This window comes from Hippoglossus stenolepis, chromosome 1 (genome assembly GCF_022539355.2).
Source record: "Hippoglossus stenolepis isolate QCI-W04-F060 chromosome 1, HSTE1.2, whole genome shotgun sequence".
NCBI classification, from domain to species: Eukaryota; Metazoa; Chordata; class Actinopteri; order Pleuronectiformes; family Pleuronectidae; genus Hippoglossus; species Hippoglossus stenolepis.
In genome coordinates, this window is record NC_061483.1 from 29,820,313 (window position 1) to 29,839,735 (window position 19,423).

The following is a 19,423-nucleotide window of genomic DNA, read 5'->3' on the forward strand; positions in this document are numbered from 1 at the left end:
CATACATTTTGAAGGTCCAAACAAAGATGTCAAAAGAGCTTTTGGTGATAAGGACTGACGTCGGCGTCGATGTGCTGTAAACAAAATCACGTGATCTCAGCAGCGGAATTTATACATTACATCCTTCTTCTCGCCTGAACACTCCAGAGATTTTTTTATTGTTGCGAACACGGCTGAGCAGAGAATCACCTGCTGCATTCTCCAAATGTGAAAAGCAAACTCCAGAGAAATTGTCCATTGTGCTGAGATTCTCCAGAGTTCTGAAAACAGCTATTTGAACTTAAGAATTTGTTTTAGATCATCCTACAAATACTTCTGAAGAAGCAAACTTGCAGCTTTAAAGCCTCCACTCTGCTATCAGCGATTCCACAGGACTTCAGAAACTGGGTGCAGGGATTTGCTACATTTCAGCCAGAAGAGCTTTGTGATGATAATGGGTGATAAAACTTAACTCCAAGTTGGTATTCCAGTTCATCCAAGGGATGTTAAACAAGAAACCCATTTTTATAACCAAAAATATTGACGATTTCCTTCCATTGGGGCTAAGACAGCCAAACCAGGAAAAGCAGAGCCAGACCAAAATATCTTCAGAGGTGTCCAAATAGTTTTCTATATAACAATCTTATAATTTTCCAGTTGTCAGAGTTGTCCAGGACCTTATTTGTTGCTACTAGACCATTCAGAATCAGGGCCCTGGAGGTCCTGGGTCAACGGTTTGGTTCAGCACCCACTGTGACTCCTCCTGACTGATGCTTTGTTGCAAGGCTGATCTTATAGAAACAAGTATATCAAAGATGTAGAGATTTAAAGTCCATTCTTGACTCAAGATTTTTTTTGTCGACTCCCGTTTACATTGTCAAGGAGGAACTTTTAGGTTAGAGATATATTACATATATACATAGATATACTTGCTTTTCGTCGGGGGATTTGATGTATCGTGAACATAATTGTTCACATACTTTCTTCCTACTATGCATGCACCACACATTACTGGAGAATTCCAAGAGAAGGCACACCACAGAACTCAGACATAATAGAACTTCTGGATTTGCATTTTGTAAATAAAAAACATTGGAGGAGGTTACCCTATGGTGACTTAGATCATGGAGGAAAAAGCCATTAAGGTGCCATCATAGATGGTACGTGAGGCCTTACAGCATACTATTTAGTTTGTTTTGTTTCGCCACTGTTGTTGCTGACGACGTGCTTATTACCTATTCTGTCATGTCCTGCCCCTACACACTTTGCATCTTGTGGATGCATCTTGACTTGTACGACTTTTGAAGACTTGTACGACTGACCATAATGGGCAGCCGTCGCTTAACGCAAGTAGGCTATATTTAACCACAGTGTGAGCATTACCCTCAAACCAAGTCTGAATCCCTCACACAGTATTTTGAAGTTAGACCCGCAAAAATGTCTTCAGAACGACACAAAACACACACACACACAAACAAACACAAACACACATGCGCACACACACATCTTTGTACATTTATCTTAGTGAGGACACTCATTAGCAAAGTGCAGTCCCTAGCCCCTTATCCTAACTCTAACCATTCAAACTAAATGCCTAACCCGTACCTAACCCTAATTCTAACCCTTACCCTCAAACAGCCAATTGAATTTGCGAGGACAAGTCGAAATGTCCTCACAATGACGTTATTGAACCAAAATTGGCCCTCATAACTATAGATAGACATGCACACACACGTACACGCGCGCGCGCGCGCGCGTAAAAGCCAGTTCTCTGCCCTTTTTTTCCTTCAGTTAAAACCACGTGTAGGGTTTCAACCCCGGCAGTGACAGACAGCTTCACCGACCAATGAAAAGGCAGAGATTTCTCGGTCAGAGCGTAACGGGGCCAATGTGACACCATTAAAGGTCGGTCCACGCTGCGTGGGCGTGTCCTACACTCCAAAGTCACTCCAGCCTTAATTACTCCAACTTCTCCAACTTTGGAAGGATTGCGCGGAGCTGTGCGTGTCGAGGCTCCTGTCCCCGCACGACCACACCACACACCACTCCAGCTGTTTCAGCCTGCTGTGCTCCACCATGCGCGCCAGCCATGTCAGCCCTCTGCTCGTCTCTCTGCTGTGCATCGGACTCGCTGGTGAGTACTGACTGTGTGTGTCTGCTTCTCTTAGATATAGGTCAACCAGAGCCACCACTTTCCTCTGTTAAACAGCTGAATGTATGACTAAGACCAGCTCTATGAAGTCGACTGTGGTTCTTTGTTCGATTCACTCCTCAGACATCGACTTCATCGAGTGATCGCTGCAGTGTAATAACTTGCAGACTGTTCCTAATAGTTACAGGCTGCAGATCCTTGCAAACCGCTAGTGGAGCAGTTAAGTTGAACGTGGCTGCAGAAGTCACGGAGCATTAGCGCAGACAGTTCAGTCAGTTCACTGAGTCAGGGCAGGAGGCTATTTTTTACCCATCGCGGCCGCTGTCTGATGGGAAGTGTCTCTCCCCACAGCCCAATCTGAGCTGGAGAAAGATGAGGTGGTTCCCAGGCTGCTGTCGGGCCAGGAGGGACACCTGTCCACCCACCACACCGCCCGCGCCCAGCGGCGCCGGGGTCAGCGCTCCCTGGACGCCCCGGGGGGAGGACACCCTGACCCGGACAACATCATCGTGACACTGCCCGCTTTTGGCAGGGACCTGCATTTGAATCTGACGCGGGACAGTGCGTTTCTCTCGGGGGACTTCGTGGTGGAGGAGCGGCGCAGGGACAAGAGCGCAGCGGTCAGAAGCTTGTCCATGAACCAGCTCTGCTTTTACTCTGGCTCCATCGTCAACCACACGGATTCCCTGGCATCTATAAGCACCTGTGGCGGTCTGGTAAATCCATCTTCATTTCTTCTTGTATTGTTGATAGCTTCCATGTCTTTTCATTTAAGAAGCTGAGCTCAAAACCTGTTCCATTTCACGCGCTGAGAAGGCATGTTGGATCCCAGCAGCTTGGTGTAGTGTCCATGCAGCCATCCTGATGAAGTACCTCGAAGCACGATTATTAGCTCCTGTCTCATATGTCATTGTAGTTAATCTCTTAAAACCAACAGACCTGCCAGTGGGTCGGTCGGTTCAAAGTCAGGCTGTCAAGCCAAAATCCTCAGAACTTGATTTCAAAAGCTTTTGGAGATCCTGTTTCCAAAGATAAATGTGTCTGGCTGCAATCTGGGGAAATGTGTTGAAAATGATGCACGCACATGCACAGTATTTTCCAGTCTGATGAAATGCAGAGGAATTAAAAACATAAAAACTTCTAGAGGAAACAAAAAGGAAACTAGGTTTGACGAACACTATTAGCTCAAGTTCCACTTCCTAACTTTTTGTGCAGTTCTCAACTGCATTTAACAGAAATGGCTGTAAGCGCTGGAAAAGGAGCTGAGATTTAAGAGTTCAGCATAAATTTGGCCAAACTACTATTTTCAAGGCAAAAAATAAACTTTTCAGTACTTTTATATACTTTTTATGTGACAGGGTTCTACAAAAGTCCCTTATGGTCATACAATTGTGTGAATTTCCCCTGCATGAGAAGTTCCACATAAGCTGAGGCATTTGATAATGCTCTTATGTAAAGTGAGTGTGGAGGTAGGGCTTCAGCCTGAGTGCTGGACTCTGCAGCAGAAACAGTGCTGAAGCCAGCTTCTGCTGCAGACTCTGCTCCTTTATTTCCTCTACAAATCCTCAGTGACTGTCTGAGCTCTCAGCTAACCTACAGTGAATGGACAAGATTATTGTCCTGCTGTGTACAGTGTGAGTCACTGGGTGGGTTTAGTAGAAAAGTTAAGCAGTTAAACCTGAAGTCTCTCACAACTTGTCCAGACTAGGCCCAGCCGGGTTTCATTTAAGGTCCTCAGTAAATTAGCTGTGTCCCAGTTTTAAAGTGTTAATTAATTCTCAGTTCCTTTATTACATATTGTATACTTGGAATGAACAGCTCTGGCAGAAGTTATAGTAATGTGCTGTTGGCACATAATGGGAAATGATGCAGTGTCCACCATACTGCAGCTTTGAATCTTGCACTTTCAACATTGACATCTCAATGAAAGAGCAGATCCTGCTTTCTTCTGAGTGGTCTAATGAACCACCACACAACATAACTGTGTATTTCAATTTTTGTTAGGAATAGCACCTTTTCTTTTGTCCAATATGGTATGTCAGTATCGTATATCTTGGACATAAGACAACAAATGTCATGTTTGAGTTAATTTAGAAAAGCTGTACCTCCATTACATAATTTGTCCACCAGAGAGCACTGACAAGTTTATTTTTGCTCTGTATAATGTCCCACTCACTAGATTTCTGGGTCCATACGTGTGGCGTTCAACATCGTACATCAGTATCAGCATCAAAAATATAGTACTGTTTCGGGCTGCATTACAACTAGTCAAAAAAGGAAAGCAGTCTCATGTTTAGACAAATCTAAACATTCATGACGTTTTAAAGACTGGTTCGTTGACACCACCTGTTGAGGCAGTGTTATTGTAAGTAACAAAATGATGGTGGAAAGTCAAATAAGACTTCAGTAGTAATAAAACAGCTTTGTAGTTATTGGATATTTAATAGTTAAACAGTGTTTTCAACTTTTTCTGTTGAACTGGGATGCTTGATCGTTTCATTAGACTGATTTGACTTAAATTGAATAAACCCAGTTTGTGACTGTTACAAGTGTAGGATTTGTCCAAACTGTCTCTGTGTGGACAGGTGAAGCTCTAAATCCACAGTTGAAGTCTTCCTGGAATTCAGTCAGAAACATGAAGGCTCTGTGGGCTGTCATGTGGGACTATTTAGAGGTCTTAGAAATGTTATTAGCGGCACAGAGTGTGCCAGATATCGGTTTGCCACTTCCAAGTTTCTGAGCTGGTAGCGACTCTGCCACGTGCACATGCTCGCTGTGTGTTTGATCTGAAGACTGACTCGGAGTGTGATCAGGCTGTCTGTATTTGTCTAGACACACACACACACACACACACACACACACACACACACACACACACACACACACACACACACACACACACACACACATGCGCGCAGACAGAGGCACACATTGGTGTGTCAGGTTTGTGCACCGTGAGTAGCCGAGATGCCTTTAAGCTCAGAGTAAAGTTGTTATTGGCTGCCAGCCACAGCAGACTTTTTGACCTTTTTATTGCCATTTCGTTGAATTTTGTTCTCCAGACAGCTGCTGGATGTTATTATGATGGAAAAAAATGTTTTTGAATGTGATGTATGTTCATTGGAGCTAACTACGTCAGACCTGGTGACTCTTTAGGTGGGAAAAGAAAATCTCTCCCATACATAGATGCACCTCAACCCCAATGTATTATGGGTTGCCTGTGAGAAACCTATCGCCATATTGTCCAGGTTATATACGTAACTTTATCCAGTCACAGCCCCTGTCCTTACGCCTGTATATCAGTCAGCCAGGCATGCTCTGCAAACAGAAGCGCTGTCACTTTGTCCCAAAAAATCAGGTTTGAACCGATTTGAACTGGCACGCTCATTTTTTTAACTAATTCAAATACAATCAATATATTTTCCCCATCCCCCTGCTCTGCTGCATGTTAATCTCATTGTCTTTCTGGTTATGGCCTTTTTCAGAAATCTGGCAACAGTGCTGAGGATAAATGGGGTGAAGAGTATGTGCATTCAGATGAGGTTGTACAGTTGATGTTTCTCCACTTGTTTCTGGTGCCTCCGTTGCTTCCATTGCACAATAGCAGGTGTGTACTATTCTCAGTTGTGATATTGTTGTAGATTGAGGCAGCGCTGAATGCACCAGTCTGACTTTTCAGTCCCAACACTGATAGTGATACCTGAGCTTTGGCCACTGGTATCATATACCAGTGCCAAATAAATGACCTGTATGTCACTGTGTTACTGTGTCAAAGAGACTACACTGTATTATGATTCTTAAGGACTTTAGGCTTCATCATTGCTCTTATAAAACAAAATGTAACTAATATATACATATGTTTTACAGTATGCTAATTCAGAATAGACCAGTGTTTTATGATCCACTGTCAGCTGCTTTTAGCAGCTTTTTTGTGATCATCTTGTTGGAGGAGCCACGACCTGCAACTTACACAGAGCTGTCTGACACTGGACAGTATGTTTCACTACATAATGTCTTAATCATCTTCTGATTTTATCGTGCTGCATAACTGAAGGATTTACTCCAAACTTGTTGGGATTATTTCTGGGGAGGGATGAGCTGGAGCTGATATAAATTCAAATGACTTAAAATTACAAATTGAAAACAAGTTAGATTTTTTTTTTTTAATAGATCCCTCAAATATGTTAATTTTAAAGCGAATTTGCATTTACAAGGCTATTTATGCTGTCTCCAAATGCTTTGTTCACCTGGATTTTGGCAGTTTATCCCATTCTTCCTGGCATATCCTCTCAAGCTTCGCCAAGCTTCACCAGATTGTAAGGGAAGCGTCTGTGAACTGTAATCTTCAAGTCTCGGCACAGATGTTCTATTGGATTTATGTCTGTGCTCCGGCTGGGCTACTCAAGTGCAGGAAACGCACTGGAAAACACAGCAGTGTCATATTGGTTTGTCGAGTGTGGCAAACATTGCAGTGCTTCCAACAGCAGCCTACTTTCCTTACAGGTTAATGTCCACATTCCTGTGCTGAATGTATATACGCTTTGCCCTGCTCTGCTCGAGTGGTTTTATTATTGTGAAATATTCTACATACAACCTTATTGTCTTTTTCTAGATCAAAGTACAGCCAAACCACACTGTTTTTCCTACCCCTTTTCACCTCACTGGCTTATAGCAGCAAGAGGAAAGAAGGGCTGAAGCCCCTCCCTATGGTGGGCATAGGGAGGTCTAACATTTTAGATGGCTCTTAACAACACACATGTCAAGTGGGAAGCCAATAAGTTGAACGGTTCTGGAGATATGCAAGCCACAGACATGCACAGAATTTCCTCTGGAGTTTCTCTGCAGGGGCTTAATGTGTTAACGCAAATGTCTGAGTGATTGGCAGAGAGTCTGGAGGAGCCAATGAGAGACCACAATAGGAGATCCTCTGCTGGATCCACTGCAAGTGAGTTGGCGTGTTGATAATGTTTCTAACAAGCAACAGATGCAAAAAATGCAAAGTCAAATAACCCCAATAGAAAACAAAAAGCAAACTCCAGAGAAAGTCCAGACCCAATTCTCCGGAGTGCCTCCAGAGGTCATGTCTGAAAATGGCTAAACAGTCAGGACAGTCAGCTGTGGCTGAGGAGGTAACGCTGGTCGTAGTCCACTAACCTGAAGGTCAGTGGTTTGATTCCAGTCTGTTTTTGTGTGACCTATGACCTATAATTGACCTATGTTTATATTGCACTGACAACGACCTCTAATGGTCATGTAAATTGTGGCTGTCATCTATCGGAGGGCAAATCATTTTTGTGATAGGGAAATCGGATCAGAAATGGTCAATATGGGGGCAATATATAGAAACTCCAGAATCTTACATTTTTGATCCATAAAACCATGGTATGTTGGCTTTCAAGTACGGAAACACTGTTTTGCAGTCTGATCAAGAGTCAGAGGAGAAAATCTAGTGTACAGATTGGTCCAGCATGTTATTATGCTCACAAGCAGGGGGAAAATGTTAGCCTCTGTCAAAGGAGACAATAATTGGCATTTAAGAGTTTTAAGTTTTTAGGTTTATTTGTGGCAACTCTCCCTTAAATATCACAGCAGTTAAAGTAAAATTACAACTACAGTACTATTTTTTGCAACTGAAGTATGAATCAAGTGCAAGTCTCAAGACTCATCCCTGCTGCTCTGGTATCGTTTCACCCAGCGAGCTCATCACCTATCCACCCAAGGGATGATTCTCAATATTCAGGGAATGCTGGAACCTTGTAACCCAATGCTGAGGACAGGTGTCGAGGAAGCAGTTTCATATCCTTGATGTCATGTTGTAGCTGTGCATAGTTACTATCAATCTTTCCCCACTATACACTTCTATAAATAGTATCATGGCATCAGATAACCCTATCTCCAGCAGCACCAATTGAAGTTTGGCCTTATCCCACAGTTAAACACAAGCTGAGACAGACGTTTATTCATCTGTGTGGACAGAGAAGGACATTAACGCAATAGAAATATTACAGAAGATAAGAAAGGGATTTCATCATATACACTAAGCAAAAATAAAAATACGCTGGTAAGGTCTTAAGGATTAGAAATCACACTGAAACTTTACAGAACATTTAGCATTCAGTGGACAAAACTATCCAGGAAGTTTTTGACAGTTGAACAACATAGGATCAGTGGTCCATTTTCATGACTCACTATCTGGTATGGAGCTTATACTGGTATGGTGACATGTGGTCAACAGGCCTTTGGATTGTTCTCAGTGTTGCTAAACTCTTGGAAACAAATTCCGAGACAGTTGATGGTGGAATGATGGATTTAATTCTGCAGACACTGCTCGGGCTGACAAGCCTGCAGGCAGCATGCAGACTGCAGGCTCCCACATGGCTAATGACATCTGAGACGTTTGACTTCTTGTATTGGCCTTTTATTGTGACCAGCCCACAAATGCTCTCTAACACTGATATAAGCATATCTGTCAACACATTTCCTTTGTGTTTAGAAAAATATATTTTATATGAACTCATAAAAGCAAAACCGATGTGTTCATATTTTTTGTTCAGTATGTAAAATTTTATAAACCGATAATGAACATAAAGTATGAGAAGGAGTGTTCATTTTCAATTGTATTATTTAGAGTCCCTCTTAGTCCTAATACTGTATAACATAGAGAACTGGTTTCTTACTTCTCACCGTAGCGCTGTAGATGAAATTGAACTCTTACAGCTGAGGCTCTTTCCAACCACAACTTGGGCTATTCTAGATTAGGGTTGAAATGGTCACTGGTTTCATGATGGTTAGTAGAACTTTTAAAATTTTTATTTACCATTTAAACAGCAGTTGATTGACATGGGGAGTTGGTTGACACTTTCCAGCGGCGGCCAAATTTTGCAAGTCTCCAAGGCACACAGACAGAGAAAAAAATGTGGATTTGTTATCTGTAGTATAAATATGGTGGAAGGACCAGTTGATAGTGACAGCCCTACAGATATAGAGCATGCCACCTAAGCAGAAAAAGTCTGAAGTGTGGGCATATTTTGGACTTTAGACAGCAAGTTGATGGAAGATGGTTACCTTGTCTGCAGTGAGAAAAAAGTGCTGCTAAATGTGGCAACACTTGAGTTCTCCCGCTGTAACAGCTGGAAAGCTCATTCTTACAACAGCGTGATTAAACTTAGAACTATACGGATAATTTTGGTCACTACGACTGTGATATGAACTTCTCCAGCCAATGCCTATGATTAGTTTGATGTACTTATGTTTGTGGAACATTGGGAATGCTTTCATCTAGTCCTCCAGTCCACATCATGATGAAACATTTAGCCCTGGGACTCAGTGTCGCAACAGACTCAACTACTGCCCTATTTTACCATACTGCTCTTGTCAGGGTAGGCATGGTTATAGTGGCTGTATTGTGACTCCTGCCTGTGCTTTGTGTTGTTTGCCTTTGTGTTAGCAGAGACCTCACAAATATGTGTTGGAAAGAGTGCCGAATGCACTTGACTTAACTTTGGAATACGAGCTAGACAGGATTTGTTTGCTATATGATGCCATGCATGCCATATATGATGATTGAAGTGTCTTGATTTCATGAACAATAGAGATTGTCTTGACGTCAGTATTCTCCATTAAAAGTGCCCGTTGGACATTTAATAGCTGAAGCTACCCTAACCCCCTTATTCCACACCTTTTATGAGGTATCTGTTGTTCACACAGTCTGTTGTCTGCTGCTTTGCTAGGTTTTTGGTATGATTACTATATTTGCTTGAACAAAAGTAGCCTATGTACTCAGCTAAATGCTAGAGTTATACGGTATAAAGCTGTGTATCTTCCAATCCTACAAATCTTAAAACAATTGAATGGATTTATTCATCAGAAATGCGAAATGTGCCAAGTTACATTGAAACCGATCCACTTTCTTACACTAACTTGACATTTAAAATGCGTGCTCTGCTAGATATCAAATCAAGCGCTTCCTCAACTAACAGTCAGCCAACCACCAGCGGGAGAACGAGATGGGAGGTGTCATGTGCGCACCCTGCAGCGGCAGCCTCCAAAAAAGTTCTGTCTGCAGTCGACTCCGGTATTAGTAGAAGAGTAGAGAGACAGACAACAGAACAGAGAGCAGACGGTCACGGGTGTCGTGTGAAAGGTAAATCAAATGTCAGGAGCAGAAACTCGTCTGGAAGTTTTTTGGATTTAGGGCAAGTGATGTTAACCAAGAACAAATCATATGCACAGAGTGCGTTAGAGTTGTGTCTGCGCCGCATAGCAATACAACTAACTTGTTCAACCACCTGAAAAATCACCACAAACCACAGTACGACAAATGCATTAAGGCCAAAGCTAACGTTACCTCACTGAATCTCCGTCCATGTCCAACGTCAACCCAGAAAACCATACCAGCGACCCTGCATAGCACGACAGCGTATCCATCCACCTCCCAAAGACACACTGAAATAACGGATGCAATCGCATTTCATTTGGCCAAAGACATGTGTCCAATAAATACTGTGAGCAATGAAGGCTTCAGAAAAATGGTCAAGACACTAGACAAGAGATACGTGATCCCCTCGCGCAATTATTTCTCCAAACAGGCATTACCTGCACTGTATGAAAAACGTCAGGGGGGGAAAAAAACTTATAACCGTATAAGTTTTATTTTGATGCAAAGATGTGTACATTAGCTGGAATGTAGCACAACATGGAAGTGAAAGCAGTGCTCTGTTGATTTAATTTTGGGTAAAAAGCGTTGATACTATTTTATTTATATTTTCCTTCTACGAGATGCACTGTGATAAGGACCAGTCTGATGCAAAGATTTGTACATTAGCCAGAATGTAGCACAACAATGGAAGTGGAAGCAGTGTTCTTGTTCATTTAAATGTGAAAGTGCAATAAAAAGATGTTGTCCCTAAAATTAAGGAATAATCGTGATAAATAATCGTGATCTCAATATTGATCAAAATAATCGTGATTATGATTTTGGGCATAATCGTGCAGCCCTAGTTACAGCCTTATTCCAAAATGGATTAAATTCATTTTTTTCCTCAAAATTCTACACACAATAACCCATAATGACAAAGTGAAAAAAGTTTGTTTAAAATGTTTGCAAATTTATAAAAAATAAAGAACGGAAATATAACATGTACAATTATTCACACCCTTTGCTCAATACGTTCTTGAAGCACCTTTGGCAGCAATTACAGCCTCAAGTGTTTTTGAGTATGATGCTACAAGCTTGGCACACCTATTTTTGGGCAGTTTCTCCCATTCTTCTTTGCAGGACCTCTCAAGCTCCATCAGGTTGGATGGGGAGCGTCGGTGCACAGCCATTTTCAGATCTCTCCAGCGATGTTCAATTGGGTTCAAGTCTGGGCTCTGGCTGGGCCACTCAAGGACATTCACAGAGTTGTCCCGAAGCCACTCCTTTGTTATCTTGGCTGTGTGCTTAGGGTCGTTGTCCTGTTGGAAGATGAACCTTCGCCCCAGTCTGAGGTCCAGAGCGCTCTGAAGCAGGTTTTCATCAAGGATTCTCTGTACATTGCTGCATTCATCTTTCCCTCGATCCTGACTAGTCTCCCAGTTCCTGCCGCTGAAAAACATCCCCACAGCACGATGCTGCCACCACCATGCTTCACTGTAGGGATGGTATTGGCCAGGTGATGAGCGGTGCCTGGTTTCCTCCGGACATAACGCTTGGCATTCAGGCCAAAGAGTTCAATCTTTGTTTCATCAGACCAGAGAATTTTGTTTCTCATGGTCTGAGAGTCCTTCAGGTGCCTTTTGGCAAACTCCAGGCGGGCTGTCATGTGCCTTTTACTGAGGAGTGGCTTCTGTCTGGCCACTCTACCATACAGGCCTGATTGGTGAAGTGCTGCAGAGATGGTTGTCCTTCTGGAAGGTTCTCCTCTCTTCACAGTGCAAAGCTGGAGCTCTGTCAGAGTGACCATCGGGTTCTTGGTCACCTCCCTGACTAAGGCCCTTCTCCCCCAATCGCTCAGTTTTCCATCCGGCCAGCTCTAGGAAGAGTCCTGGTGGTTCCAAACTTCTTCTATTGACGGATGATGGAGGCCACTGTGCTCATTGAGACCTTCAATGCTGCAGACATTTTTCTGTACCCTTCCCCAGATCTGTGCCTCGATACAATCCTGTCTCGGAGGTCTACAGACAATTCCTTGGACTTCATGGCTTGTGTGCTCTGACATGCACTGTCAACTGTGGGACCTTATATAGACAGTGTGTGCCTTTCCAAATCCTGTCCAATCAACTGAATTTACCACAGGTGGAGTCCAATCAAGTTGTAGAAACATCTCAAGGATGATCAGTGGATACAGGATGCACCTGAGCTAAATTTTGAGTGTCATGGCAAAGGCTGTGAATACTTATGTACATGTGATTTTTTATTAAAAATAAATATAAAAATTCAAAAAGTATTTTTTCATGTTATCGTTATGGGGTATTGTGTGTAGAATTTTGAGGAAAAAAAATTATTTAATCCATTTTGGAATAAGGCTGTAACTGTACAAAATGTGGAAAAAGTGAAGCGCACATACTTTCCGGATGCACTGTAGTTTTGTACAATGGTCTAACATAGGAATGGGGGAGCAGAGAAGAGAAACAACAAGAGAGCATGAGAAAAAAAACCCAAACCACGCTATCTCTCATAGCTCTCATCCACTGAATTCTATTCAGATTCAACAACTGTGTATGTATGTACACTGTAGGTACTGTTGTATTTGAGCACCGTCAGACTGGTTCTTATAATGACAGTGATACAGTGATAGGTGTAATAATGTGATATTAAAGCAGTAGGCCTAAAGCAGCACAACTAAGGGATGGCTCAGGTCTGACTTGATCCAGACTTAACTATAAGTCTAACCTTAAATATAGAGATGATGTCTTCCTCCTGAACCCAAACTGAGCTGGTTCCACAGGAGGGGAGCCTGGTAGCTGAAGACGCAGCCTCTATATTCTATTCTCAAGGAACTACAAGTGGGTCTGTGGGGATAATAAGGTACTATGAGCTCTGCAGGATATGACGGAGCTGAGTCATTAAGGGCTTTGTACATAAGGAGAAGGATTTAGAATTTTATTATGGATTTTACAGTGAGCCAATGCAGAGGAGCTAATATGGGAGAAATACAATTACATTTTTCTACTTCCTGCCAGTACTGGTGTTGGACCGTTTTGGATCAACAAGAGGCTTTTCACAGACTTACTGGGACATCCTGTTAATATAGAATTAGTCTATGGAAAATAAATGACATGAAGCAGTTTTTATGGCTTTCTTTTGAGTCAGGATGTTTCTATTCATGTATTTCTAAAAATACATGCAATGCACTTTTTTTCACTTTAAAGCACCTGCACAAATAATGAGAGGAAAACCAACTATCAGGAAATGTTCGCCAAACAGCAGAGAAATAAAGAAAAAATGCAGGAAAACAGAATGGACATGACAGTAAAATGACAGAGACAGATTAGAGCTATTATACATGAAAGTCTGACAGATCTAATGTACATTACAATAAAAGTAAGTGTGATCTGATTGATATGCCACCGATCGCTATCGACCGATATACCCTCTAATTAGTTTCATCTCTATAAACACTGATCAGAGGAGCCAATCAGATGATGCAAATCACACAGCTGTCACTCATGAAGTGTAACTCTCAACAGAGATGAGAAGGAATTGAGATGGCTCTCTCTAGGGCTGCACCTATCCATAAGTTTTTATCAATTAATCTAACGGAATTTATTTCGATTAATCGATGAATCTAACAATACATTTTTTGATTAATCTAAAGATTAGTGGTCTGTCTGATCGGGTTGTATAATTTCCTCTACTGCGGGCCGCTGTGTGCGACTCCTGGGTGAGAGCCTGTCACAGCCCAGTAGGACGCACATTTCGCCTTTCTCTGGTATTAATGCCTTTCTTCATTATCTAGCTGTGATGTGAAAACATCAGATTTCCACACAGTCAGAGGAAGTTTAAAGTGTGTTCTGCTCATATAGTTCAGTTCTAAAATCCTGCACAGTGTCACTCCTGTCGCTGCTGGCTTGTTTCCACTGTTTTTCAACGAAGTCACTTACCGGCCGCTTCACGTGAACGAGCTCTGATCTCACTGTGTGAGTCGCTCACGTTCATCATATGTAACGTGATTCGTTCAGTTCATCGTTCACAGCGCAGGTGAAACATGTGACACATACGTTGACACAATTAAAAAGGATTGTCCTGGCATCTATATTTAAACAGTGGCTACATACTATCACTTGAAACGAATATTACCCCATTCACCGTCTAGAAACAAACATTGTCAAACATGTCAGATTCCTGGGTTGTAAGGAGTGGTATGAGATACAGGGAGCACTAGTGAAGCTTTTCGACTCTTAGGTCTGTGAGACATTAGGATTGGGGCATGAAGAAGAGATTTCTCCTGATAGTGCTGAGTCACCAAAAGCATGCATTCTGGCTGCCACCCTCCACCACATTTTCTTTTGACCTACTTTTAAAGCTTCAGCTTACAACTGGAAATGGAATTGGAAAGTCACAGCAATGGGATGATCAATGTGATGACTTGTAGACATTGTGATTGTGTCAAACAGACCTGGAACCCAAAGTGCACAAAGTGTTTTGTTTGGTAGCACAAAGTCATCTGTTTCTATGCAACCTTTATTTATGAAGTTTGAGGTTTTAAATGCTGTTAACTTTTCTTTTTTTTTACCCCTAACTGGATACAGATTGAATCACTGTTTAAAATTTATGTGAGTAAATGTTGCTGTGTGCTCACAGTAAAAAGGTCTTTGAGAAATGTTGATTGTAAACAGCTTTTTGTCCTGTGTTTTGTATCTGGGGCCAGTTAAAGGCTGTTGAAACCTCTGATTGCTGGTCTTGTTGGCTGTATGCAGCATGAGAAAATACCTGCAGAAACTGCTGAGGGTTAGTAAAAGTATTGCCACCTCCTGTGCAGTCTTTCAGGCTCCAAAAAAATGATCTGTATTTTGATTTACAGTTAATATCCTCTATTATGCTATAAGGCAGAAAAACATTTAGCAAATATTATGTCTTAATATATGTAATTATTTAAGTGTTTATTGTTTTGAATATATAGTTAGAAATTACAAACAAGCATCTTTCCTCTCTTTTAGAGAGTAAGAGTAAGAGTAAGATTGAAAATGGTCTCTTGTCCTGTCCTAGCTTAACATGAAGACTGAAGACTTTATCATATTCTGGTGTTGTGCATGCAGGCTCATTATCCAACTGTCACAACTTTGAACCATTCTTAATGTCATTAGTAACATCCAGGCTTCTCCAGCTATGATAAATCAAATGCTTGCTGTGAAAAGGGTGTATTTATACGTATCGCATTTATATAAACCAGGCAAATAACAGAAATGTAAAAATTACAGTTTGTGGTTTTTAAAATTATTTGGCAAACAAGAGTTTATTCATTCACCCAAGAACTCTAGCTATAACACAGGTTGCCACATACAGTGAGCACAGGTTTTGGTCTCTCTGCAGATGTGTTGGTGCCAAACCTGGAAGCCTCACATTGATGACACAGCTATAGGAGTTGTGCAGGGTCTTTCAAATATAATGTCCAATCAATGTCAATGTCAATTTATTAGTTGTTGACCAATGTGAGTTTCTCAATGGCCAATGCTGAGCATGATGAACAATGGCTGATTGACCATTAAAAGTAACTAACTAACAAAGAAAACTAAATAATTATTCACTTGAAAAATACTTGCAAACTAAAAAAGTGTGCTTTGTGTTTTCTAGTTGATCTTCTCTCTGCAGTCTGTACTTCTATTGACAAATAACAAAATAAAACGTACAAGTAAAGAAAACATTAACTTGACTGAAAAAAATCATATTTTTTCTTATCTGCCTTCACTTTGGATAGATCTCTCTCGATGCCTCCAGTTATGCTAAGCTAGGCTAACCACATACCAAATAAATCTCTAAACGTATACCTCTAGTAAAGGAATGTACAAACCATGTCTTTTTTGTTCTTTTACTATTATTTTGGTATGATAAGCATTTTCGTCATTGACTTACTCATGACACAACGGTATTTTTCTCTGTGTGTACATTACATACGTTTTACTGGAAGAAACCCCTGTGTTTGTTTGAAGTATTACAGCCATCCACATTCGGTCATAGTGAAGGCCTTTCAGGATATTTGTTGCTCTGTAAATACCCAAATCACTTTGTCAAACCATCACTGCTTATGTTGATATTTTCATGCCCTTGGGTCATCGTGATTGGCACCAACATAAGGCGATAAGATATTTCCATGGGAACCATTATTAGTCCCTGATAACAGTAGGGATCTGTAGAGTGTTATGGAGAGAATTCACAGGTTTGTGACACAGCAAAGCTATGAATCTTGAGCATGTGTATTTCATTGACTGCTGTGACTTTGTACAACATGGTGCTGCTAAGTGTAAACTGCCATTCAACTATGTCTTGAGTTGTTCAACTGTGACGCTGTGACGCTAACCTCACAGTTGATGTTGGGTTTCATCCAAAACCATTTCACCCGTGTGCCAGAAGATTTTTCCAGGAAACGACTTAACAGACTCTCTTACTATGTGAGCTAAATTGAACTATGTTTTGAGGAATTTGTGTTCATGCATTGCACATGCATCACACTACACAACATAAATGGCAGTAATATGATAAAGATTTTTAACAAAATTTGATGTAACAGCTTTAAAGACTTCTCATAAAAAAAGTTCTATAGTATATTAATAACCAACCATGGTACTCTCAAATTTAGTATTTATTGTATTCAATAAAACTATGAAATTGAGATAGCAAAACATTGAACTAGCTATCGGCAGAATCTCTATTGTATTAAAGGGGACATAGCATGCCCATTTTACCACAAGTTGATATGGTTCCTTGGGGTCTTAATGAAATGTCTGTAACATACTTTGGTCAAATACCACAAGGATCATATAAAACAGCACCCTTTTACCCTGTATAAAACAGCCCTCCACAGAGTGACCTGTTTTGACTGCCTGTTCCTTTAAATGCTAATGAGCCAGCTCCCACCTCCCTCTCCCCCATGATTTTAAACAATATAAATTACATATTTTATATGATATAAATTATCAAATATGCATCCCATACTTTGTATTCCCTCTGTTGTCCTGGAGTTTTAATTTTCCCAATCACATAATTAAATGTCCCCTCTGCCCATCCACTACAAGCACACAAGCAGACAGACAGAGAGAAAGAGAGGTGGGGGCTATGAAGACCATCATTTACCCCGAACCCCGACATTCAACGGGTACAACAACAAGCGGAGAAAGCAGAATCGCGGGCTGACCTTATATATACAGTCTATGGGGCTGACCAGCGGAGAAATGCACATCCCGTGTGAACAGCCAGGCGGCTGCGTGCTGGAGAACGGCGCTGCGCTGCTCGCAAGGCGCTCCCGTGTACCCCGGCGTAACTACTGCCCCGGCGTAACTACTGTACCCGCGTACAGTAGTGCTGAACACTGCGAAGTCTTCCACACAGCTGGCAGGAGACTTCCAGTGTATTGTTACGACACAATACCCAGGAAGCGCAATCGAGTCGCTCAAGCATGACGTTTCTGACTTAGAGGAACTATAACAAAAGCGCGAGTGTTTTTCCCAGAGTTTTGGGTTGGTAGACATGCCAGATACCCACATTAACCTTAGAAGCACTAACAAAGTGGAATTTGCATGCTATGTTCCTTTAAATAATTTGGTTATCATGAGAACGAAAACATTAGCTATAACAAGATAATGTCTGTAACTTTTATCACGTTTTATTTGCTGTTGACATTTAAACACATTACTTTAACTATATACAAATTTAACCTGTCTACTCCAAAACTCTATGTCTACAGTCTTTTCTTAATCTTCTGCACGTTTTTGTTTCTTGCACAGACTGGGCTTGTCCAGATAGGGAAGGACCGCCTGTTCATCCAGCCGGTGGGTAAAAACGACCCATCACAGTCGTTCTCTGGACTTAAACACCAACTGCTGCGATACCGACGCTCTGCGAAGAGGGTCTCTGCTCCAGATGCTGACCACGCCAAATTCTGTGGGACGAAACAAGGTGAGTGACATAGAGAGCAGGACTGGATGGTTCAGGATGTGGGAATATGGTCACACTGATATTTTATGTTTTATAAGGCAAGCCACCACCATTTATGTTGGATGTGATGTGATGTTTTCCATAGCATAAAGAACGATTTGTTAAGTTTAAAATTAGCTTTGTTATGAAACTATCCATACAGGTTGTATATGTGGATGGTGCTAAAGGACTTGCTTGAGGGAAAAAAAAAACTTACAGAATCTGGTAGTGTTAGCCTGGGTGGGAAGAGTCTGCAAGTTGCATGGCAGATGCAATATTTTTGGGGGATGGGAGAGAGCCCTAGATTATGCTCTCAGGTGTCTTCACTATCCATTGCAGGGATTTGCGTTTCAAAAACAGACAGTGGTGCAGCCAAAGTGGATGCTCATTATTGTACCACTGTAGAAAGTGGTGAGGATGAAAGTGAAGAGGCCCGTACTCCTCAGCCTTTGCTGGAAGTGTAGACACTACTTAGCTGTTGTGGGGATAGCAGTGGTGTTGTGTCAAATCCGTGGAACCTGATGCTGCCAATGTGTGTCCCCTGCAAAGCTGTTGATCCTCAAACGAGTGTGTATCGGGTGCTCTTCTGAGGTCAGCACCCATCTCTTTTGTTCTTTTTAACAGTCAGAGACGGATTGTTTTTTTAACACCAGTCCGAACCTCTTTTATTGCTGACAAACCCAACCACCACAGTGTTATCTGCAAACTAAAGTCTGTAACCTGTCAGTCAGAAAGTCTATGATCTAGTTGTATAGCAAGGTGTTCATTTATAGCAGACTATAGAACAGTTCTAAAGAACTATTATGTTGAAAGCTGAAGTTAAGATTATGAAAAGCATTAAGACATTGTTGTCCACTGGTAAGATAGTCAGGTGGAGGGCAGTGTAGTGTTGCATGGTATAGAGATACTACAAAGGTTTCACGATACCCAGCTGCTAAAAACATTATGATACCTAATTCCATGAGTGTCTTTACTTTATAAATGATGACCCTGGGCAGTCGCGGTTGTCAGTTGTTCACACCAGCTGTGGTTCAGCCTCGGTTCTGCAGCAGAGCTGCTACCGCCAGCGCTATGTTTTTACGTACACTGAAAATAGCTATAAATGTGTGAGCGTGTGAGCGTGTGTGTTTGTGTGTTTGTGTGTGAGAGAGAGGGAGAGAGACTACTGTTCATCACCTGAA

At 41.6% G+C, this 19,423-nt stretch overlaps 1 protein-coding gene across 5 annotated transcripts in view; it reads left to right on the forward strand.

Annotated features, from left to right (window-relative positions):
- Positions 1-1,916: 1,916 nt before the first annotated feature.
- The window catches only part of adamts17 (ADAM metallopeptidase with thrombospondin type 1 motif, 17), a 118,628-nt gene continuing 101,121 nt past the window's right edge, over positions 1,917-19,423 (forward strand). For all 5 annotated transcript variants that reach the window (XM_035162416.2, XM_035162420.2, XM_035162421.2 and 2 more), the window contains exons 1-3: positions 1,917-2,113; positions 2,483-2,847; positions 18,053-18,224. In XM_035162416.2, coding sequence (XP_035018307.2) covers positions 2,056-2,113; positions 2,483-2,847; positions 18,053-18,224 — 595 coding nt within the window. In that variant the 5' untranslated portion in view covers positions 1,917-2,055. The remainder of the gene's footprint in view (positions 2,114-2,482; positions 2,848-18,052; positions 18,225-19,423) is intronic.